General features: G+C 42.9%; 1 protein-coding gene and 1 long non-coding RNA gene across 13 annotated transcripts in view; one reads left to right on the top strand and one right to left on the bottom strand.

The window, feature by feature from the left end:
• The window catches only part of ep400 (E1A binding protein p400), a 31,880-nt gene extending 23,530 nt beyond the window's left edge, over positions 1-8,350 (top strand). For 5 of the 6 annotated variants that reach the window (XM_037097409.1, XM_037097410.1, XM_037097407.1 and 2 more), the window contains 17 exons: positions 42-277; positions 400-573; positions 663-710; positions 810-946; positions 1,130-1,186; positions 1,270-1,348; positions 2,629-2,811; positions 2,896-2,941; positions 3,022-3,128; positions 3,317-3,515; positions 3,600-3,730; positions 4,444-4,677; positions 4,883-5,057; positions 5,346-5,479; positions 5,886-6,047; positions 6,150-6,227; positions 7,304-8,350. In XM_037097409.1, coding sequence (XP_036953304.1) covers positions 42-277; positions 400-573; positions 663-710; positions 810-946; positions 1,130-1,186; positions 1,270-1,348; positions 2,629-2,811; positions 2,896-2,941; positions 3,022-3,128; positions 3,317-3,515; positions 3,600-3,730; positions 4,444-4,677; positions 4,883-5,057; positions 5,346-5,479; positions 5,886-6,047; positions 6,150-6,227; positions 7,304-7,627 — 2,504 coding nt within the window. In that variant the 3' untranslated portion in view covers positions 7,628-8,350. The remainder of the gene's footprint in view (positions 1-41; positions 278-399; positions 574-662; positions 711-809; positions 947-1,129; positions 1,187-1,269; positions 1,349-2,628; positions 2,812-2,895; positions 2,942-3,021; positions 3,129-3,316; positions 3,516-3,599; positions 3,731-4,443; positions 4,678-4,882; positions 5,058-5,345; positions 5,480-5,885; positions 6,048-6,149; positions 6,228-7,303) is intronic. The other variant, XM_037097408.1, reaches the window with a different exon arrangement.
• Positions 216-22,111, bottom strand: LOC119019127. 7 transcript variants are annotated; one of them, XR_005074937.1, is made up of 6 exons: positions 21,810-22,111; positions 19,935-19,994; positions 19,514-19,596; positions 15,137-15,271; positions 11,117-14,264; positions 10,435-10,983 (listed from the first exon to the last, which is right to left on the bottom strand). It is a non-coding gene; the product is annotated as an uncharacterized LOC119019127 (long non-coding RNA). The 7 variants fall into 7 exon arrangements; XR_005074939.1 differs by lacking the exons at positions 10,435-10,983; positions 11,117-14,264 and adding an exon at positions 216-300; XR_005074936.1 differs by having other exon boundaries at positions 10,435-14,264.
• Between the last annotated feature and the right edge of the window lie 2,641 nt (positions 22,112-24,752).

Here is a 24,752-nt window from a genome sequence, read left to right as displayed (position 1 = left end):
GTGTTTGGTATCTCTATTTTTACTTGAGGTTGTTTGTCCAGCAGCAGCCAGAAAGAAGAAGAAGGGCCATGGAGAGACGGTCATTCCTCCACGCTCCCTTTTCGAGAAGGCCAGCATGCTGAAAGTTCGCCGTGAGGGAAAGGACCAGAAAAAGAACTTCTCCCTCAAGCAGCAGGCACCCTTTGCCAAGCCCCTTCCGTCGCTGGTTAAACCTGCCATGGAGGCTAGCCAGGACAACCCAGAGTGGCTCATCAGTGAGGACTGGGCTCTGCTTCAGGTACTGCCTCCATTCTTTCCAAGCTATATGAGATGGAAATGAACACATCTAGAACTGAATGTAACAATGTACATTATATATTTACATCAATATACATTCCATGGTTACACTCTGTCTTACAGGCTGTAAAGCAGCTACTGGAATTGCCTCTGAACCTGACCATCGTGTCTCCTGCCCACACTCCCAACTGGGATCTGGTGAGCGATGTGGTGAACTCTTGCAGCCGCATCTACCGCTCTCCCAAACAGTGTCGTAACCGCTACGAAAATGTCATCATTCCCAGGGAAGAGGGCAAGGTAATGGACAGAGCCACTCTGCTTTGCCGTAAAAAAGACTTACTCACCTGGTACTTTTTAGACTTAACCGCGTATTTAACTTTTTTCAGTTGGTGTATGAGGCAAACCCCAAGAAGAAAACCAAGAGCATATACAAGGTACCTGACCTGGTCTTTGTATTTGATAAATGTTTCTGTGCTCTTGAATTTGGGGCCTCACTTTTGTTGTTTCTTTGTTTCATGTTTGGTTCCACACAGTCTAAGAACAGCCGTCCTCTGAGGACCTGTCAGATCTACACACAGGATGACAATGCAACGCACATTCAGCTCTACAATAGTCGCTTTGAACTCATGAAGATCATTGCCAGCAAGAGGAGCCCACCAATCAAACCACTGTAAGTACTGATTGACTGTTTTCGGTAAGTATCTCAGAGGGAGCTAAGACCTGACATGATAGTTCACATACCAACTACTGAGTGTGATGCTGAAGTTCTGATAGATGAAGAAACTGTAACTGGATATGTCCTTTTTAACTGTATTAACTTTATAACTGAACTTTAACTTTATTCTACCTACAGTCTTGGCATGAATCCATTCCAGAAGAATCCCAAACATGCCTCAGTCTTGGCAGAAAGGTGTGTTTGATGTCACCATTTTTGTAGTGAATGTGAATCTGATATTAAAGAAAAAGTCTAACAGCTGTTTTTATTCTCTTCAGTGGGATCAGCTACGACAAGCCCCTACCTCCCATTCAGGTGGCTTCACAACGTGCTGAAAGGATTGCCAAAGAGAAAAAGGTGATCATCTGCAATGTGTAGGACACATTTAACCATGTGCTATGGCTCTCTAGGATTATATGTCTTATTTCAATGAATCAAGTTTGCATTTTGGTTTGACTGCTAACAGACACATCTTCACTTGGACACACAGGGCTGTAGTGAGTTCCTTATCACTGACAGCAGACTAGAAAGTGAGAAAAGTGTTGCACATTCTAAGGCCTTCTTCAAGATCAAGGATCCTGAACAGATTATGATAACATCCTTGATTTTGAAGAAAGGGGGCAGAACCATCATCCAAGTCACTCTCACTCTCTCTGAGCAATGCTTTTTTACTTTATATGGTACAAATAGTTGTCTATCCCTCTATCCCAGTCAGTAGAGTACAATTTTATGCTGGTATGTTAAATTATGCAGTGTTCTTCCGAGGTGGACAACTTTGGAGCAGCTAAGTTACAGGGATCCAGTCAGAGCAGAGAGAACCATCAGTACTACAACTTGTATGGCACAGTGGTGAATACATCTCCAGTTTCAGGAAACAAATGCATGCGTGTCTGTACGAAAATTCAATGCAAGCTAGCCAGACTACCATTTAGCTTAAGGGCACTAATGCACCTGGCCAATGGTGACTGTCTGTGACCATAGTTGTGGCAGTGTGCCCTGCACTGGTGGTGCTAGTTGGCCCTTATTGCCCGCTTTTTGACAGACCTCAGTCTGTCATTGTTGAATCTTCAACAGTGCTGTTCAGTGAGAGAAATCCCTCTGATTGGCTGGTAAGCTAACTGAATCAGTGCACAAGAAGACAACAGAAAAAGAAATGGAAAGCCCCTTAAGTCTGTCGCTGCGGTATCCATGATTTCATCCATTTGGTATTGTTTCTCACCTCCACCTCTTTACCAGTGCCCTTTGCAACATTTTAGTAGTCATATCATGATTAAAAGCTACATTAGTTATGGTGCTATGGAAACTAAGCTGTTTTGTAGTTTTTCAGGTTTTCCTTTTTCAATGATTTATACAGCCCCCCACCCCCCCAGGCGGTGGTAGGGTAAACACAGTTATTGTATTGACATTTACTGTCCACAAGAAGAGTAGTTAGACCCCCCAAAATTCAAGGCACACCAAGTACCAAAGTAAAAAAAATAAATAATCCCAACACATATCAGTTTTACTCTGGGTTTCTTCAGTGACAGTAGAAGTGTGAATCAGAAGCATCTGTTTGACATTTATATCCAAGAAGTGCACTTTTTTTTTTTTTTATTTACTTACATGTTTGCTTTTGTGCTTTGTGTGTGTGTTTGCAGGCCCTTGCTGAGCAGCAGAAGGCTCAGCAGTTGGCCCAGCAGCAGCAGGCCGGAGCGCCTCAGGCCCAGACTGCACCTGGCCAGGCTCAAGCTCCTGCTGCCGCTCAGGCCCAGGCCCAGGCCCAGGTCCCTCAGGCTGTCACTGTGACCGGAGCTGCTGCTGTGCCTAATGCAGCAGTTCTGGTGAGAATTAAAACATCCTCTGCTTAGATGAGTGATCCAAAACAACAAAACAAGGCTCTTACATACAGGTTTCATGTTTTTCAGGCTGGAGCCATAAAAAATGCCACAGTTGGCACAACCATCCAGGCTGGTACGTTGACACGCATATGGTTCACATTACAGAGTTGTTGGTGTTCCAGCAGTTAATTCATTCCTCTTTGTTTCTTCCAGCCACGGTAGGAGGGAATGTGATTGTGAACACAGTTGCTGGAGTTCCTCCAAGTCCCTTCCAGGCCAACAAACGCCTGGCATCTCCAGTCATCCCAGGCACCCTGTCTGTGAGTCATGCTCATTTATCACTGCTGCTCTGGCTTAACTCTGCTACCTACTGACTAACAGGAATTCATGATGCAGATGTAATAGACTGGCATGAAGCAGACTGTACACCCACTACAGCCAGTAGACAGAGTGGACTTTACAAGTGTTGAAACCTTTGCATATTGTGCTTTTTTTGTTGTTGGTCCAGCCTGCAACTGGAGCTGGAGCCCAGGTGGTCCACGCACAACAGAGGGCCGTCACTGCTGCCGCCCCTGCCGAAGTGGTCGCCATAGCTACAGGTCAGGGTGTTCGAGCCGTTACCCCAGTGACAGCATCTGCAGTAGTTTCTACCACTCTGAGCCCAGTGCAGTCACAGACTCGTCCACTGGTCACTCAGGTCACATCAGGTTCTGAACTGAACACTTTTCTCTGAAAGACATCCTTTGATTCAGTGTTTCTCAGATCTGTCTAATCCACTGCCTTCAATCCAGCCACAGGTATGTCGCTGTCACAAGGAAAGCCTCTCACCCCAGCCCACCTGCAGATGCTCCGTCAGCAGCAGCTGCAGCAGCAACAACAGCAGACGGCTTCCCCACAGATCAAAAGTGTTGGCAAACCGCAGGTACACCAGCAATATAAGTGTCAAAGATGACACAGCTATCCTCTGTTAGCCTGCAGCTGCACTTACTGATACCAGTCCTGGGTGCATGAAGATGATCAGCTGACTGGTACCATAGTAAACTCTTGAATGTGGAAAGGTCTTTTTTTTCTTCTTTTTCAAAGATCCTTTTTTGAATTCTTAAACAAAGGGGTTTAATCAGGACAGATTTGAGAGGTCGAACTTTGTAGCAAACACTGAGTTTATTGAGCTCGGTAATCTTTATTTATGGTGTATGATTTGAATTTGCTTAACTTGAACTTCAACAAAGCCAGCAAGATGAAGTCAAGCTGTTTCGATGAAATACCCATGTCTTTTAAAAGGAGAAGCTAGTATAAATGACATTTGTTATGGCTTAAAATCAATGATCTGTTGATCTGGACAAATTAAGATGTGATAGTCTTACAATGGCATAGCAGCTGAAAAGCAAATGTTTAACTGAAAATAAAATGAAATTGTGAATTTAAAAACATAGGAACAAATCAATCCAGGGATTTGGAGAATTGTGACACCCCTAGGAATTGAATCCTTAGACATATTAGCAGGTTCAACTGACATAATCTTTGTCAACATGAGTGTTTCAGATATACCCAGTAAGCAAAATAAAGGAAGGTAGAGATTGTAACAACAACAGGTTTGCTGTTAACATGTCCTTAACTTGTAAACTGTGTTCACAGGAGTTGTTAAAGTTGCACAAGCACAAGTTGCAGCTGCAGCAGCAGCAGCAGCAGGTGGCTGCAGCCGTGGCAGCAGCAGCAGCTCAGGGCCAACAGGCTGCAGGAGCCCAGCAGGCCACACAGGTGCAGCCAGCACAAGCTGCCCAGTCCAACCCACAGTTAGCAGTTGCAGCACCCAGACCTGGAGCTGTGCTGACCGGCACAACTGTGGCTAACCTGCAGGTGGCCAGACTGGTAAGACTGAGATAAGGATTAATTGAATATGCATCTATAAAGATACCACAACACTTAGAAGAGTTTGTGGAAATAATTTAGGAATCATACGCTTACTGGTCTTATCTCAAATAACTGAACTTTTGAAATGTCGCTAAAATAAAAATACAAGGCGTGTTTCTGGAGGTTGTGGCAGCATTAACACTGCTTGTGGTTCCTCTCACAGACTCGAGTGCCCACGCAAGGCCAGATTCAGGCCCAGGCAGGGCAGACGGCCCAGGTGACCCTCACCAAGCCCCCCGTGGTCTCTGTGCCAGCTGTGGTCTCATCAGCTGGGGTCACCACGCTGCCAGTCACTGTAGCAGGCATCAGTGTTGCTATTGGTCAGGCACAGAAAACAGGTGTGTTTAATGTCTTTATTGGATTTTTTTTTTCTTGTTGATCCCCATGTTGCCAACAGAAAATTTACCATTTCCTTTTCACTATGTCACGGATCATTTTAATCATATGTCTGTTCTCGCCCAGTATACAACTCAAACTAATAAATTGGGGATATTAGGATATTTGGGTTATTCACTTGATTGTTTATCCTGTGACAAATAATAATCCCTAACTATTTTTTAGTGGTGTTTATACACCACTATATGTGAGCGTCTTAATATTCCTATGTTCTCTCTCCTTTGTGCCAGGCGGGCCTGTGCTGACACCGTCCTTCCCCCAGATGCAGGTCCAGCAGCTGCTTCAGATGAAGAAGCAGGCAGCAGCTGCGGCTCAACAAAAGGCAGGGCAGCCACAGCAAGGACAGGCCACTGTACAACAGAAGGTGAACGCACTGTAGAAACACAGACTGGAGTTTCACATGTTAACAACTAACAATAGATAGGATAGAATGACTAAAAGGAATAAAACAGTGGTCTCAGTATACCACAAGGCAAGTCTAATGTTTGAGGAGTGATTTAAAGGAAGTTATCATCTCCTTGTTCCAAAGCCTACCTTTGCACTTGTAGATTTAATCCTTGACTTTAGTCAGAGGGGCCCCCACCTAAGGATTGTAGGCTGCAAACTGACTCTCATATAGTCAACATTTCAAAGCAACAGACACAGTATATACACAATCTTAGATCTGTTCCTGTAGTTTAATTATATAAGTTTAGTGGAAATATTCATTGATTATAAAGATAAAGGGAACCATGTTCCTGTAGTAATTGTAGCTGTATTACCTCCCTAAGATCGGCACCCAGCAGGTGACCGTGCAGGCTGCCCAACCAGCCCAGCAGCAGCAGCAGAAGGTGACCTACGCAACCACACAACTCCAAACAGGAATCAAGACCCAGTTCTTTACTACATCAATCGCCCAGGCTCAGAAACCCACTGGAGCCCAACAAATCCAGGTACATCATCATTGGCAGTCAATACCGCAAGCTAAATATTTGAACGCAGATGCTGGGGTTTGTGGGTTAATGTGAGGTTTTTCTGTTTACTTCTCTTATCAGGTGGCTAAGCTCCCACAAATAGTGCAGCAGCAATCCACTGTGGCCAACCTCCAACAGATCGTGTCTTCTCCTCAGCAGGTAGGGTTTCGGCTGATATCTGAAGGGAACTCCTGTATGGCCCTTCATCTGATTGTGTTGTAAACTCTCTGAAGCTGTATCACATCATCGGGCTTCATAGTCCAAGGTTAAGATTAAATGTAGCTACCTGCCTGAGGCAAGGCTTAGAATTTTCATCATTTAAGTGATATGCAGCCTTTATTTTTTAATAGTTTTTTCAGTCAGGGATAATGCTAGACTAGGTGTCCATATTTTCCTGATTATGGCCATCACATACCATTAACCTTTTATTTTCATGATTTTCAGTTAGAATTTTTCTCCATTTCTCATAACCCATTTTTCTCGGCAAAAGCTGAGGATTTTTCTAATACGTGAAACAACTGTTACCATCCTCTGAGCTAGTTTTTCAGTGGAAACATTGTTCACTAATCTAGTAAACGGGACAAACCTCAGATACAACGTAGCAGCGCGAGATAATTGCTCAGCTATTAGTCAGAGAGCTACCCCTTATGCTAGCAATATTCCAATTTAGAAATATTCCATAGTTGACAACCGTAAATGTCATTTGATGGAATGTTAAACAACAGGACTGCACATGGCTGGCTAACAAGTCGGCAGCCTGAAGATTTTTTTTTTTAGTTTATGTCAGGATGTCTACAGCGAGGTAATGCCACTGCCGCTCATTTTAGATACAGGCTATGGACTACATTACTGTGAAGTTGTGCTAACCACAACAGTCACTTGGAGGTAAACAAGTGGCGGTTCATTTGCATTTTGTATATGTGAAATCGTGACACCCCTAATATCTACATAACAGTGGTATCTCAGACTAACTGCTCGTTGTGGGTTTACTGTGCTGTCATTCTGTGTAGTCTGTGGTCTAACCACCAAAACATTCTTTTTAGATATATTGGATGAATATACTTGAATCATGACAAGAGGGATAAATTATATGTATTATATATGTCAGCTAATATTTATTGAACTATGTGTCACATCTTTGTAAAAGCAGCAGAGAGATTTTAAATGCACTGGAATAGTTCACATCAAACTTGCACATCAGGACAGATAAATATTTAGTTGTTGCTTCTCCTCAGATCCAGGCCCAGACTGTGACTCTGACACAGGCAGCCACGTCAGCTCCTGCTCAGGTGCAGATGATTCCCACCGGAACAGCAACCGCCCAGGTGGTCGGGCCGAAGATCCTCCAGCAGCAGGTGGTGACTGCAGCCACCTCCCCCCAGATCCAAACACCTCCCCCTCACAGCCCCGCCCAGCAGCCCGCCACGCCCTCCGCCGCCGAGTCCCCGGTGCAGCAGCAGCAGCAGCCCACTCAGCCCCAACAGCCCATCAAAGGTCAGGCTCGCCAGGGTGGCATCAGGGCCAAGACTCCTGCCAAACCCAGCGGGGGGGGCAGCTAATGAAACAAGTGATTTTCTGACCGTACTGAAGTTCTGGATCCCACATCAGCTGATGCCAGATACCCCCATCACATTGTTAACAGCACCACACCTTTACCTATTCTTCACCTGATTATAGCAGTTTAACATAACATGGAACAATTTTAAGTAGTCTGGCAGATCAATCACAGCGTCGCTACCAATAATAAATCTGGTGGGATCCAAAATTTTGCTTTACAGAGTAAATACTTAAACTCTTTGTTTTGTTTTTTTTTTGAAATACGGAATGTCTCTTGAAAATCCCCCCCCAGCCCAAAACATCAAATGACAGACAGGCCTTCAAAGTGATGATTATAATGTTTCCTAACAGATCTCTGAGGCTTTATGGGTAATTCTGTGTTGTCAATTAGCGTAAGTGTATTCATAAATAGTCCTTTTTATGTCTAATTCCCTTGTCTATAGATAATGAATGGAGAATAATGCACGTTCCTTTAGTCATTTGTTTTTTATTGCAGCAAATACACTGTAAACATGTACTTTAGTATTTTGTGTTTTCTCATAAATTGTCTTTTTTTTATTGATGTCAAGAGAAAAAAAAACTGTAAATATCAATGAAAAACATTTGTACTTGTAAAGTAGTCGTGTTTTCATTGGGTTTTTTCAGCCTAATTGTAATAAAGTGTTTTGTTTTTATACACATTCATCTTTTTTCCTTTCATTAAATCTGTTGTAAGTCCTTTGAAATCTTGTGAATTCTTATAACACATTTCCTGGGTTAATTACACATTCGACACTGAGCTGGAATGATCAGTGCCAGTTGTTCTGGAGGTTGTAATCATTTCATCTATTGCTGCTTTTTGCAGACATTAATTTAAAAACTCCCGGGGGCAGATGGGATCTGGAGCTATCGGTTTCAGCTGGTCAAAATCAATCGAGAACACGCGAAATTAGTCTTAAAGGCGGCTGTAGCTCTTCAGTCCAAGTTTTGCGTTGGTATGCAGTCAATCCTGCATTTTAAACAATTTGCTGTTCGACATCCGAAGATGCACCGAGACTAGAAAGTCCCACTCAACAGCACTGTCTGCTTGGCCTGCTTGGCTCTGGCAAATCTGAGCAAGTCAGAGAAAAATCAGACGATCTGAGGATTAACATCAACGGTGATGTGAAAGGACCCACAAGTACTTTTTTTTTCCATCAACAGTTTTTCCTCACTCAAATAGAGTGTCTAAGGACAGAGGATGTCCTTCACTGTACAGACTCTAAAGCCCATTGAGGCAATGTGATTGTGTATCAAAAGTAATCTTTTTTCCAAAAAATGACCTTAGTATGAAAAGTGAAAGCAAGGTTATACATACATTTGCATGTACCGTATGTACCCACTGAATACTATGGGTTGGCTGATTATCAGATTCAATATTCAGAATTCCTCCATTTTTGTTTCATCCAATTTGTGATGAAATAAATAAATTAAAATGTGGACTACTTTGCCGATGATGCAGCATGCAAAATAGGAAATATTCATAGTACAAGTACCTTCAACTTTTACCTGAGTAAACATACTTGGTAACATTCCAGTCTTCGAGTAACTACTCATCGGTTTATCAAAGAAATGTAACGTTATGGTACAGTATGTGCCTCCTAACTACTGGAGAAGAAGCATAAAGCAGCAGGAAACTATAAGTACAATATTTAAGTACAGTACTTAAATACATGTATTAAGTTACATTGCAAGCACCTAAATATCAAATAAGTTTAATGTGGTGGAAATTACAATAATCGCCTCCAAATTACAGTGGAGTGAAAGTATAAAGAAATAGAAGTACCTCAAAGTTATTCTTAAGTGAATGTTCTTGGGTACATTTCACCCTGCAAGTAAGAAGTAACAAAAGCTCAAATAGATATAGTCAAGTACAATATTGGCCTCTGAAATGTAATGGAGAGGAGGGATGAAGTGTAGTACCTCCAAAATGAAGAACAGTACTTGGATAAATGCACTTAAATAAACTCTAATCTGCAAGAAACTAGTAACAAATATTGTTTTTGTAACCCAAAGTACAAGTACCTCAGTGTGATTCTTAAGTAGAGTAACTTGTAAATGCACTTGGTGACAAATTCAACCTTCAATTAACTAGTAACTAAAATTAGCCAGAAAATTGTTGTGAAACAAAATACAATATGAAAATACTAAGAAGTGCCTTAAAACTGTAGTTAAATACAGTACTCGACTAAATACATTTGGTTGGATTCCAATCTTAAAATAACTGGTAAATAAAGTTTTTTTTTTTTTTTTTTTAGATTCAATTTTCAGAATTGTTCTTGTTTTCATGGACTTGGAGATGAATTAATGTAATAATGAATTTAAAACGATGTTGTGTGGCTCTGATGCAGCATGCTGGCTGCAAAGTAATAATAATAAGTAACAGCAACTTGCGTTATTAAATAAATTAGGTGGAGTAAAAGCACAATACATGCCTCCTTCATAAACCCATTTAAATGAGTAACGCCTTCGAATGGCAGCCTTCGAAGGGGATGCAGGTTGGTGTTTGTCCACAAGGGGGCACTGTTGTACCATAATCACATTCACAGCATCTGAGGAAGGCCCACACTACACTCCAGCCCAGGGACATTTCCTATCCTTCTCCTTAGTGCAGACCCTGAGTCTCCTCTCTCCTCTTGCACTCGGTGGCCAGTCCAAAATTCAGCCCTAAACGAGTGAGACAAGGGAGGTGAGGTGGAAGAGAGGGCCGGGAGATGAACAGATGGGCTAGAGCCGGTCCCTTTGGCCCGGACATCGCTGCGTCTCCGCACTAGGGTTATTCTTAGACTAACTATCTGCTGTAGACAGGAGTCATGGACGCAGGATATTTATTTAAGGAGAAGACCTGTAACGGTCCTGTACACATGTATTGCAGGAGCAGCTGGCAGCCTTCACGGGGTGGGAGCTGTCATGGAGTGCTTGAGGAGAGGAGATGAATCACGGCACTCTAATTCATACATCTCATCATCACTCCCTCCACAACACTTCGCTGTGAATGTGTGAGGGGAGGAAATGAATGTAAACACTTGTGTAAACCACTCTACCTCTCCTTCCACTCCGCCTTTATTTTTTTTTCTTTCTGAAATTAAAAGTGTCATGTTACAGCAGATTGTGGGGGGTGAATGCACCTTTCACACAAGTGTAAACATGCACGCGCTCAGTGTTCTCTCAGTGCTCCTGCTCTGATTTTAAAAACCCCGGGAACAACACGAGCTCTGTGATCCGGGAACTGAGAGCGAGCCGTTTACAGCTGGAGGTTCCAGCGTGTAGAAAAGAAAAAAAAAGGCCCCATAGAAGCTTCTTTGGAGCGCAGACTTGTATTTTGATATCTCTACTTCCACTGGAAAAGAAAAAAAGAAAAAAGAAAAAAAAAGACACGCGTTAGGAGGGGTGGGGTAAGCAGGGGGAGGCTGTCAAGAGTGTTTCATCCTCCCGCTCAGGCACACCGGCCTCCCCACCATGTGAGTGTTTACCTCGGGAGGGTCTTTAAAGCCTCTGAGCACAGTGTCGGATATGTGAGCCGGGGGTGACGGCTGCTGTTTCACCGCCCCCCCAAGCACGAAGCCGAGGAGCCATGTGAACGGCAGCCTCTGGAAACGAGGGGGGGGAGAGTCATTCAGTGCGTGTGTTGACACGACAACAGTGAAAAGATCAACACAGCGAGGGCTTTGTTGTTGCCAAAGAGACGAACAGGGCTGAAGGCGAGCTCAGCACACGCTGGAGGGGGAGAAAAAAAAAACACATGCAGGTACAAAGGAGCTGATGGAGGTGTGAGTGCAGCCAGGGGCGAACCTCCGTCTGTCATCCCCTACACGCCGCCTCACGTTCCGGCCAGCCGCTGATCACACAGCGCCCTGCTATTGGTGCTGACTATCGGGAAAGAAACAGGCCATCTATACTGAAAGGGTTGTCATGGCAACGCAGCGCGACCCCCGTTAGTTAAGTGCAAATCACAGGGCTGAAGGAACAATGGTTTTATGGAGCGCACGCAACTGCCAATACAGCCTCTCAGCCGGGCCTCGGTTCAACCTCTCTTTAACTAAATAAACAGTTATTAAAAGGAACAGTTGACCCAGTTGCTCAACATCACCCACAGACGTTGTTGTGAGCGGCTTCAACGTGGAGCTATTACATTTAAACCGTGCGGAAGGAAACATGTATCTGCTCATTGATGAGCGGCTAGCTAAGTTAATTAAGCTAGCTAGCATCACAGCTCAGCTGAGGAGAACACTGTTGGTGTTTACACAAGCTTCCTGTCCATGAATAGATGAACATTTCCAGTAGTAGCAGGTGTAAATCAAGCCCCCAGGGAGAGTGACAGGATTTGAAGTACCCAGGGAGAGTGACAGGATTTGAAGTAAATTTTAGGGAGTGGCCCAACCCAAAAAGACTTCCTCCCATAAGCTTCCATTAGCCTCATTCACGCTGTCCTTTCAGTGTGGGATCATGCACCGATTCTACGCATCCTCCTCCACTGAGTGAAAGTTTCAGATGCGGCAAGCTGTGAAATTTCGCTGCACCTCTTATGGAGGCAGAACTGGCACCTGTGTGAATGGACAAGCCGGCGGGGCGAAGGCAGCCTGAGAAATGAGAGAAATGTCAAAAGCAACATTACATGACCAAACAACACTAATGTAGTAACTGGTAGTGTCTTTGGTAACTTGTATGACTTATATGTTCTACCCACTCTTCGTCACACTTCTGCCCAAAAAACAGCTTCTGTCTCGGCAGAACACTTTAACTCGCAAAGTGTTGCCTCTTTCCACAACTGTGTTGTTGTAGTCACTGTCTTGAAAACAAGCACAGCGACGATCAGCCCTCCTGATCGACGCTTCACTCTCAGACAGCGTCCTGTTCACTGATGCCAACTATGTAATTATGTGACTTATAACTTCCGGGAAGAGACGTCGCTGGTGAGGTTTTCAAATGTATTTTTTGGTACTAAAGGCTGAGTGACATCAAGTTTCATTACCCTGAAGAGACGGCAGACGACGTTATTGCCAAAATCTCCAGGAAATGCCAGTTGTATCTAACCGTTTCATGCATGATGTCCACTGCAGTGGACAGATACTTGGAAGCCATTTTGAACCATTTAAAGGTGAAGTACCAGGTCCCAATGGACCCCCGACTCTAGTGGATTTTTTTTCTGTGTGTCTTTGTCATATTTTAGATCTAGCATCATAAATTCAAGGAGTGTCCATGGAATAACTGTTGAATCCTCTTATTTCAACGGGTAACTAAAAACAGTGTTAGAAATACTATTAACCAGTTTTTTGTATTGATGTTTTCTTGAAGATTGATGAAGATTCTTCTTATTCTTCTTTAAAAATACATCTGTCCACAGTGCTCAGGTGTTATGCACCAAGGGGTAAATTCTGAATATTCAGATTTTGCCTTATTTTGATGTGTTTTACGATTACTTCCACCAGGGAGGTAATGTTGTCTTGCATGTTTGTTTGTTGCTTAGTTCGGCAGCAGGATTACACAGAAAAGGCTCATTTTCACCAAATGTGGATGGAGGATGGGTCTCTGCATTAGCTTTTGTTGGGGATCCAGATATACAGACCAGTCACCTCAACACTGTGAGATTTTTGCAGATCTAGCAGATTTGATGCTGGATTGGGCTTGATTGGATCAGATGGACCGTTGGGCCTTGGCAGAGGTATGTTCTTTACCGAGTGGCATTCTAGTTTACACTTGGATGAATTTATTAAATGGCAATCTTCCCATTTTGTCTAAATATGGGACCACTTGGCAGAATATATCCTTTGGTGCACAACATCCACTGCAGAGGACAGATGTATTTTTGGTCACAGAAAAAAAAGATGTACTGGGAGAATATCTATAAAATCTTGATGAAAATATTTAAAATGTCCTTATTTTGTTGAAAAATATATGTTTTGTGGGCGATTTTACCCTTTATCATTTAGAGGGCGCAAAGTACATTTCATTCTTTGCTTTCCTTAAGGCTGCTTGTAACATGTATCCCTGTTCACTGTGCTCTGCTAGTTGAAACATCTTCCAGGTTATAAAACGTCTGCAGCCGCTCCTGGCTGATCCTAAGCTTCTGCTTTTCTGATTCATCCTAATGAAAAGGTGAGACGATTTCTGTGATGTCCTCTCCGCTGTAATGAGGTGCTCTGTTTAGTCATCGCCCCGTGCTCCTTTACGCCTCCTACAAGCAGTGAGACTCCTGAGGCGAATACAGGACAGGCCTATTACTCTAAATGATGAGTCACAGGTTTGCTGGCTGATTTCAGTGAATTGCAGGCGGACTGGTGCTGGTGAGGCAACGAGGGGATGTGTGCCAGTGGTAATCGCTCTGCGTGCAAGATGGGGTGAGCGAGCACAAGAGCTGACACGCTCCACTTCCCTCGATATAGTGATAGGAAGTGTCATTCTGCACCTTGAAAACGTACCAAGGAGGTGTACAGTAAAAGTCTGCCAGTCTCTGGCTCCCTCCTCCTCCTCCTCCACCTCCCACTCATTCTCTCTGAATCTCTTTTTTTTTCCTCCCTGCCCGCCTCTTCCTCTCTGTCTGCTTCTGTCGGCTCACTACGCTCGGCTGCTCTCATCTTCCACGCAAACATCTTGTGGTATGACAGTCATGTAAGTGAGTGCCTGTGAACCACAAAGGAGATCTCTGTATTCTCGCTGAGTCTCGGCGATACCCCTGACTGAGGTGTGCCACCCCCCCCCCCCCACTCTGCCTGCCGCACGAGCCCCTCACCCCTCATCACAACATCTGCCTGTCCTGTACGTCCTTTATGGGCTTGGATTTTATGCACGTCTTCCGACCTGCCAAATTCAGTCAACCATTGTAATTCAACATATCCACCATCGTGGGTTGGAGAGTAAATCATCATCTCCTCTTCAGCTCTTGTAAAGTTCTACAGTCTTAGGGCGTCTGTTAAGGTGTAATATTGTAAGATGTGGTCCGAATATGTGTGAACAAACAACGCCTATGTTCGGTATTGCAGAGATGTCTACTAGAAGTTATCATGCTAACCAGATAGCCCCGGCCCACCCTGTCTCATAATACTCGCTGCTTAGTCTTGCAAGAATGACAAGAAAGGAGATGCTTTCACACCCATTTTCTTTGCTAAATGTAAAAACACCACTGTAGACCATTTATTGCCTTGTTATCTCATCATAAAACACACTCCATTAAACTCTACTTTCACTGTCTTTCACAATCACCCCTAGTTTTTGTACAAATTAATCCACTGAGCTAACGCAGAGTAATGTGTGAAAATATTCAGAAATCACCTCTTTACTGTATACCCCTCCATTAAACTGACCTCTGCCAGTCTCAGAGGATGTGGCTAGTCTGCAGATTTATCGCTCAAACTTTCATGTTCACTGGTTGAAATACTGTATTTCAGTCTGGCCCAAGGTGGCCCAGCTGACCACAGAACAGATCAATATAGCCACCCAGTCATTTCCAGCCAAATCACAAGTATGAATACACATTTTGAAATCTCAAACCATACCTGGAAAGACCCTGATGATGACATCATGACATCTCTCTCTCAACCCAACCGATCCAGGTAGTTGGCAGATGTTAAAAGGCAGTTTTCTTGCCGCTGTCACCAGTCTGTCCTGCTCATGGGGGAAATGTTGGGTGTCTGTAAATAAAGTAGTTGTAGTAAGGTGTCGACCCGCTCGATTCGGAACATGTCATGCAATGACTTTTGCTGTGAACTGGGGCTATACAAATTAAAAAATGAATTGATTGATTCTTTTCTGTGTAGACACTCTGACTCACTTTAAGGTGTCAGACTGAACTGCTGCTGCTGCTGCTGCATGGCAATACACATCAGCTCTTTTCCTCCTTCTTGGCTGCTTTTGAGCAAAAAACTGAAGTGTCTAATGTTTCAACTGCCCAGTGAAACCACAGCACAGAGCAAAGTGGTCTGGGGGGGGGGGGAGACACAGAATTTAGAATGGTGTTTAGGGGGAAGGGTGAGGGTAGGGGAGACGATGTAAAAAACATGGAGGAACCCCTCTCCACCACATACACCCCCCACCCCCCTTCCATCCTCCCACTAATTCCCCACCCCCTAAACAAACTCACACACATACTGAAAGATGAATGTCCAACAAATGGAGGCAAGAGGTGAGTGAGGGCCCCGTATGAGAAGTGTATTGTGCAGCCGGGGGCCTGCACCCCAACCCCCACCCCCTAGGAGGCTAGTAATCAAGGGGGCCCAGTTGGCGGGTGGGGAGGTTAGGGGTGGAAAGGGGCAGTGGCTGCTGAGTAGGAGGCAGTTGCTGTCTCACTAGGGTGTTATTTATCGGACTACTTTGAATCTCCTGCTGCCTCCTGCACTCCCTCTCACTCCCATTGATCACCCCCATGGATGTCTTTGCAGACTCTCCTCCTCCTCCTCCTCTTCTTCCTCCTCCTCCTCCTCCTCTTCCCTTCATCTCATGATGTACATTGTGTTAATAGCCTTCTGCTCCTGGCCTGATATCCAGAGGGAGCTCAGAAAGTGCTTCAGCATCACTTTAGTGTGCAGTGTACATGTTTAGGGTGGGATCAGTCACTGCTCTGTACAAACAGCGTGTTAAAAAATTGTGCATGTAGGTTCATAAGAATTAATGTTTTATCACTTGCTGTTTTCTGTAGTGTGTTTTGTGCTTTGGTTAGATTCTGGTGGTCTGAAATGCTGATCAAACATGGTGGCGTAAAGACTAAATGATGGTGTGACCCAGCAGTTTAAGGCACAATGAACATTGTTCAATAGTTAAATGAGTACACGTCTACTAATACCGTCTGAAGTAACAAGAGTAATAGTAAGTGCTATTTTAAGTAACAAGTGCTTTTGATGTTTCTTCTTCAATTGTACGTATATCTTTGGGCCAGTAGCCAACGTTATACACCACACGTCATGCCATTTACACTGTTGTTAGGGCTAGTCTGTCTGAATGCTTGGATTAGGTGTTGGAGACCATGCAGGAAGCATTTCTACTGCAGAAGCCAACTTGCAGCAGACTGGTAGAAAAAAAACTGTGAAATGATGACAGAGCAAAGCTCAGAACAAGAGGCAGCTTCCTGTGAAAAACACTGAGATAGCTTTTAAAAACTCTTCTTACCTCAAAAAGCACATGAAGTAAGTGGCACCTGATGTAGGTGATAATGGAGTAAACATTAGCTATGTTCATTTTTCGTGTGTCATTAACCTCTGATGTTGTGATAATGACATTAACTTACCTTGTAGCAAGTGGTCCGTTGGGCTTTAGCAAGCAGCTAACCTACCATAATGCCAATCTCAACATTAATGTTACCTCCATAATTTTCTTCTTTTCAGTAAAATATGGGAAGTAGCTTTGTTTGCACTTTGCGTAATTACCTAACCAGGTACTTTTTACTTTGACTTTAATAGGTTTCTCAAATTGTATTGTAACTTTTACTTAAATCATTTATCCTTGGAGCAACTGTTCTTTTACTAACTAACGAACTGCGGTGGGAGTTAAGGATTTTCATCTCTCTGCACACTACTAGGTTCTTGATGTCCATTTATTTTTTTTTTCAAATATGTATGATATTTAGTTCAACAAGTGAAATTCCAGTTTATTCTCAAATTCTTTGTTTTGTGTACACAGTTTTTGTGTTGGAATTTTCAACAGTGGAAAGCAATTTTGGAACAGTGGGCTTCATATTGTATTGCAAGAGAATTAAGTGTTCAGTACAGTACACTTAATGCCATTACATATATCAGACTATATCCTGCACACAAACAGAGAAATCCAAGCAGGCTTGTGGTTTATCTTTGCTCTATGTGAACGTGCTCAGCACATGATGGATCTTTTTTTGTGGAATGCTGGGCAGCGCCTGGAATGTCCCAACCATGATAGGAAACATGTGTGTGAGATGAGGAGGTTGGTCTGTGGGAGATAATGGGATTCACTGTCACATGTATGCCTGGGGGGGCCTCCGCTCAGACATCTCAGGTGCAACACATGGATCATACGAGTCAGCTGCCTTTGCACCATAAACCCATGAACCCCCTTCGCGGCGTGTACTCCTCTGTGTAAATGTCAACAGGTTTGTTAGGGACCAACATAATATTACACACATACGCCAGATGAATACATTCAAGCTACAGACATTCATGAAATACAACACTGAGCCTGAGCAATGCAGGGGTCATCAGTCTGTGTTGTTTTTCTGGTCTAACCGCATCCACAAATTCCACCTCAAAACCCCAGGCAGCTTCCAGTCAGAGGATTCGGACACGCGGACAATCTCGTTACATCCCTGGTTCAACATACCTGAGAGGCAGGCGCATGTCAAGTCAAAATGTTTAAGGCTAGGTGTGGCACGGCTCCAGAACTGGCTTTCGTAGCCACATTCTTGGAATGTCAGTCAGTCAACCACTTTGGTCCAGACTAAATATTTAGATAACTGCCATGAAATTGTCTAAAACCATAAGTGCCACCAGCAGTTTAACTTTTTCATTTATCCAGTGTAATATCCCAGCATGTACTCCATGGATTGACACATTTTGTGCAATCATTAATGGTTCTCAGAGAATATATCCTTGTGATTTTGGTGCACGATGGTTAACATGGTTTTTTAAATGTCTTGACTAACTATTGAGCGGATATCCACGAAATGTGGTCCACAGAGTCATGCTCCCCCTAGAATGATCCGTCTAGTGCTAATCATCACCTTAGCTTGTTATCATGCCTAATTAAGATGGTGCGCACTGTCAACACTATACCTGGTCAATATTTGCAAGTTACTGTCACTATAAGCTTATGAACACACTGATGTTATCGTTTTTCTTGAAGCAAAGAGTAATCCCTGCACTTAATAAATAATTTGAGCTGCGTAAACTGTGCTTTTGTCATCTGCGTTTGGGTCCTTCCCCTTTATTCCTCACTCATACCATCCATGACAATTATAGCCGATCCATAATGTACTCAATCCCCCGTGGCTGTTGTGTGGCAGAGAGGCTGCATTGCCGCGGTGCCCACTACTTCCAGCCTGCAAGCGCGTCGATACCGAGCAGCAGCCTCTCTGACAGAATCGTTTACTGCCTGGAGGGCATGGAGACGAAAGCGGAGTGTGCATGCCTGCTTCTAACCTACTTAAGCTTCACGCTGCACAAATGGAAGTGTTGATATGCAACATGAGATGTCCTGGTGGATTCCTGCCTGCAAGACTGACCAGAATAAACGTGCGAGATTAATGCCAGAGGAAGTACCGATGTTGTTACTGGGCGTGTGTGTGTGCGTGTGGGCCTAAATATGCATGTCTTTGCTTTATTCAGTGCTTATGTCAGCAGTTGTGATTACAGGCACGAGTGTATTTTATTGCAAATTCTACATTTTCCAGAATGTTTAGTCTGGAACGGTGGTCAAAATGATGCTCTAAATCGAGTTTAAACAGCAGTGCAATGTAAAAATGTGCAGGTATGAGAAGGAAAATCATGCAAAGGGGAACTCTCTCTGGCTTTTGAGCATTCTCCTGCTGTCAGCTAAGCAGCTATAGTATAGTTTCAGTGACTCGAGTTGGCTCCTTAATTCTATTTGCCTCTCAGGGGAACCTCCCCCAAACCTCTCGCACACATTTTTCGAGAGCTTTGTTGAGCGAGTGGGGGAGGATGGGGGGTCTGTACTCCCAGCTCCCACTGAGTCTGAACAAGACACATAAATCACACGCACACAGACACAGACATACACACACAAGTACTATGTATGTCATGAGGCGATGGGGTCCAGTATCTGGCCGGGGGCCTCTTCTCTAACCTTAAATGCTGGAAGAGCTCAAAGTAGAAGGGCGGTGAGGAGAAGAAAGAAGAAGAGTAGGGGGAGGGGTGAATTATTAGAATGGTTAATTAGAAACTCTTCATTCTTACTCTTATGAAGGCCTTCCCATGTGGAGTTTGCATGTTCTTTCTGGGTCCTTGTGGGTTTTCCTTCAGGTGCTTCCTCTCACAGTCTGGAAAAATGAAGGTTGACACCAACACACAAGACCCATTGTATTAGTGTCTTAATGATGAGTCAATTAATCAATTGGTCTATCAGTTAATCAACAGAAAAAATAGCAAAATGTTTATAATTGAGTAATCATTAAAGGTGTAATATGTAAAAAAAAAAAAAAAAAAAATTCGTGGGTAGCTCCAAAGCCATCTTTGCTGTAGCTATCTTTGGTCGCAGTGACTAGCTGCCGTTAGCAAGTAGCTCAGTTAGCCATTGAGCTAACTTTTTGACAGTTTTTTTTGACAGTTGGCAGTCAATATATCCTAAAAATATCCAATATTACGCTTCGCCCCTTACTTCCAACATCAGCACATCTGGAGATCCACGCTTTTCATAGGACAGGATGGAGATTAAAATCTAGTGGAGTAAAAGCACAACATTACCCTATGAGATATAGAAGGATACATTTGTTTAAATGAAAATACAAGTAGATTACTTGACTAAATGTTCTTAGTTGCATTCCACCAGTGACTAACAGGCCCGCTGGTGAAAAAGGAAACAACTACACTGCCTCGACAAAAAATAGTCCCCACCTGGATTTAACTAAGCAAGTAGGTAAAAGCCTTCCGTTGGATGATTACTGTAGTGATTATTCTATTTTAGTTGGGATTAAGTTATTTAACCCTAACTAATGCAGTGATTAGCTTCTCCTGTGACTCTGTGTAGTGCTTTCATGCAACATTATCGGGGAATTTGAGTTAAATGTGAATGATTATCAATAATAATTATTAATAATGATAAATAATAAGATCCAATTTACATTAGATCACCTTGAACGTACCACCCAGAAGAAAAAGAATAATTTAATAGTTCAGTGTCATAAAAAGGTACTAAACTGTAGGTTTGTCACTCTGATTTCTTGACACAGTAGAGGTTGGCAACACTCTACTGTCACTCCTGTACAATATTACACAATGTCAACGTGACATAACGTCAACACTGTTGTTTGCACAGCTGTGTAAAAATCCACTGTCTGTGGTTCCACCCAGTGGCCCAAACTCGATTTGCAAGGATCCACTGCTCCCAGATCAACACAACCAATCAGAGCCAAGGAGATTGTCTGAGAAGTGTCAGTCATTCTTATGCATAAGCTGCTGGCAGCCCCCCTCCCTCTCACAGCGCCTACTGGGCAGTGCCCCTCCCCACGCAGGTGAAGCACCTGTACTGTTGTGCCCAGTCTTGAAAACAATGGCGGAGAGGAATAGCGTTTGTTACTCAGGATGTTTACAGTGACCCAGCATGAGGCACTCGTCATTGTCATTTGAATGCGCCTTCTTGTTTATCTGGCGTCCTCTGTTACCGTGGTTACAAGCCTGCTCATGCTCAGCAGGCTCCTCTGTGGGGAGGGGCTTTGAAGGCGGGGCTGCAGGGAGGAAGAAGGAAGGACCTGGGAGCTGGATCATTCAAATCTTCTGACTAAGTCCACTTGTTTCTTAAAACTCCAGACTGCAGCTTTAATTGTGGCCTTTTGGACATTTTGATTTTCACATTTTGATAATTTCAGACTTTTTATAGATCAAATAATCAGTTAATTAAAAATCAGATAAATCAATAAAATTGATAGAACCGCAACCACCTAGTAGGTTGTCACCAATATATAGTAAGTAGTCTGATACAGAGTTTGTAAAGCCAGGCAGTTGGTTAGAACTTCTTTGACACTTCATTAATGGATTTTTGGCAACAAATGATCAAAAAGACAATAACAAGCTGACACGTCTTCCTGCGTGTTGACACGTTCAGTAATATCGGCCAATTTGAATATTTTTTATGTTCTAAGTCCTATATTTTCTCCTCCATGAGAAGAATATTTGATTATCTGGCTGCCAGATATTCCACTATATTTTTGTCTGTCTGCTATTATGTAATGACTGCTGGTATCACAGCTATATTTGAGAAAATAAGCTGACATTTCAGCAGACAGTCACGGGTTAGAAATAAATGTGCTTGTTGTCGAGCTCTGTACAAAATTGCACATAGAAATTACTTTAATTTTTTTTTAATCCATCGGTTTATTTTTTTGGATGTCCTTTAAAGAACCCAACACCTTTTAAATGTCTTTTGGTGGGATGTTGGTACCTCTACAAAAAGAAACCAATAAGCATAACCTGATCATAATCAACAGAATCTTGATGATATATCCACAATAATTTGAATGTAATAGATATCAAGTACCTGTGTGTCTAGTCAGCCTGTAGCCTGTCTTCAGACTTCTACTGTTAGCTGAGGTTGCTGCCTTTAAATACAGACCCAGACACCAGCTGGGGACCAGGCCTGGGCTCAGAGGAGAGCAGCTCCCCAGCCAGGAATTTCAGAGGGAGGCCGACAGGGCCATTGGCCAATAGACCAGCTCCTCCCAAACCACTGAGTGAAAAGACTAGAGGGAGAAGTGTAGCTGCTGTGGAGGTGGAAGAGGTGAAGAAACCATGTTAAGTCTTAGCTGCAGTGTAAATCAAATCAAATCAAATCAAATCAAATCAAATCAAATCAAATCAAATCAAATCAAATCAAATCAATATTATTTGTATAGCCCACAATCACAATCACATTGCCTCTGTGGGCTTTACCATCTGTGCAGCAAGCAACATCCTTTCTCCTTAGACCCTCAATTTCGAGCACGGAAAAAATGACCATATCGAAAAAAAAATATGGAAAAATCCTCAGCAAGAGCCACAGAGGAGGAATCCCCCTCCCCGGACGGACTGACATGTTGCATACACAGAACAGAACAACACAATCACAGTTTACAAATTGAGTATCTGATACAAGTAAATCATATAGAATATGGATCCAGAGCGGGCCGACACATTGCCGAATGGTTCCCAAGATGTTAGTTTGTTATTAAGTTTGTTGGTTTTACGACAATACTACAGGATCAAATAACAGCACAAGGTTTACGCACTGACAACCGATTACATTTTTTACAATTGACTGACAATTCAGCTACCTTCAGTGCCAATACATCAACTGACAGTTCCACTGCTTTAATCTCTTATTGTCTAACTGAGGATTTATTTAGTTTAAGTGATTACACTTCGATTCTAAGTGCTGTATCATAGGCAACTGGAATTGTTTCAGTTTCCTGAAGATATTTCACATCTCATCCAAGTGGCAGTTTAAAACTGAGGAAGCCTCACAAGTTAAATTTTAACATGCTCTGTCTTTGTGAGCATGTTAGCATGCAGTTTTTAGCTCAAAACACAGCTGTGCCAGGATCAGTGTTTGCATAGTAATACATCTGATTTGTGATTATTTGTATTTAAATTATTGTGATGTTAAAAAAAATATTGTGGTATATTTTGTGTTATATAGTTTGTTTGTTTTAAGTTGTTTTATGCTTTAAAAACATTTCAATAAAGCATGCATCTTGAAAAGCACGTATTAGATTTGAATTAATACTATCTTAAATGCAACTTTGGCAACACTGTCAAGCAGTCATCGCAATAAAGTCAATGGAGTGTAAAGAAGGAGCAGGTTGGAGGATGGGCAGTGTGGAATCTGCTCCCTGACACACACACACACACACTCTGTTGTGCAGCCTCCCCTCCGAGGTGCAGAGATCCATAAATCCTGTCACAGTTCACAGACAGTGACGCGCCTTGCCTTTGCCCCTCCTCCATATCACCCCGACTCGTCCAATGTACACAAAACTCTGGCTCAACCTCACCAGTTGTGTTCTCTTTTCGCATCAGTTGAGACTATTGAACAAGCAAATGTAAAATGCTTATGAAATATGTAGAAGCCGGGACCATGAGAGTCCTTTGGGTGGATCAGGCATGTGCTTCTTTGCGAATGCATCTCACTGAGCTGCCTGATCAGAGAGGTATGAGGAGACAGACTGAGAGAGGGTTACCCAAAAACTGAAATTCAGTCATTTCCTACTCATCTCCATGCCAGTGGAAAGTCAGAGGAAGCTTCCAATTACTTCCATTCCTATTAATTTCCATTACTTGGCATAATATGAGTCTATGAAAGCACTGAGATCTGACATTGATGTGAAAAGACATTATTTACACCCTATTTGAAGCTGAAATTGTTGCTGCAGCTGCCAAGCTAAAACTGCACACACTCTATGACATGTGTGCATGGTAGAGTAAATATCTTTTCAATCAGCACAATCTCCGTTTTCCACAAAACGTGTCATATCATGTTCACATTACATATTTATGACCTGACTTTCATCCTACAGGGCAGAGGGGATGGTGGTGGAGGTGCAGGTGAGGAGGCTGCTTCAGCGTGTTTCAACATCTGTAAGTTTGAAACCACTAGATATTTTTGACAGGCGACTACTGTGTTTCAACAATTGTAAGCCACGGGATATTTTCAAGGAGACGTCAGGACAATTTCCAGCCAAGAAGTTGGGACATTTCTAGCTGCGCCTGTGGTGACCAAAGCAGGTTTGTTTATTTATCACGTTTATTGCTCAGGGACAATGCATATTAATGAACATTACTGTAGATCAAGAGACACATTTAAAACAACAATCAAAATGTAAGGCATTCCAACTACAGTAAAAGTACTACTGAACACAGACAGTAATAAAAGCTGTGCAAATTACAGTACGACAAAGCAAAAACAAACACTACAATAACATGCAAACACAAGCAAGCACAGAAATAGTACATAATTTTCAGAACAGGTTTGCAAAAATTTATGGAAGCACAGACAACCATAAGAGAGATTTGAGAAACAGGACATTCAAAAACCGTAAAAACAGTAACATGATCGCTGACAGCACCAAATTAAATAGGTTTCTAAAAAGAAGTCTTAGGTATCATTTGTCCGTCACATGGTAAGTTTTGAGCACACAAGTCTGTATTTAATATTCTTGAGGTGACTTGAATGCTTGAGAACATGTGCAAAGTGTTAACCAGCTCTCGGTGCTTCCAGTGCCTGCTGACGCCGCCTCAAAAGAGCGTCATTAATTAACATGCCATTATCAGAGCTGAATGCTGGCTGGAGGAGATTAATGCTGTGAGGAGCTGCTAGTGGATTAAAGGTCACATCCTGTGTGTTAATCACACAGCACCCCTGACCCTTGGAAGGAAACACAGTAGAATGGGCACATTATTGCCACCTGGCTGGGCACCAATCATTACCAGGACCAAAATGAAGAGT

The sequence above is a fragment of the Acanthopagrus latus genome, chromosome 5 (genome assembly GCF_904848185.1).
Source record: "Acanthopagrus latus isolate v.2019 chromosome 5, fAcaLat1.1, whole genome shotgun sequence".
Taxonomy (NCBI): Eukaryota; Metazoa; Chordata; class Actinopteri; order Spariformes; family Sparidae; genus Acanthopagrus; species Acanthopagrus latus.
This window is presented reverse-complemented; position numbering and strand designations above follow the sequence as displayed.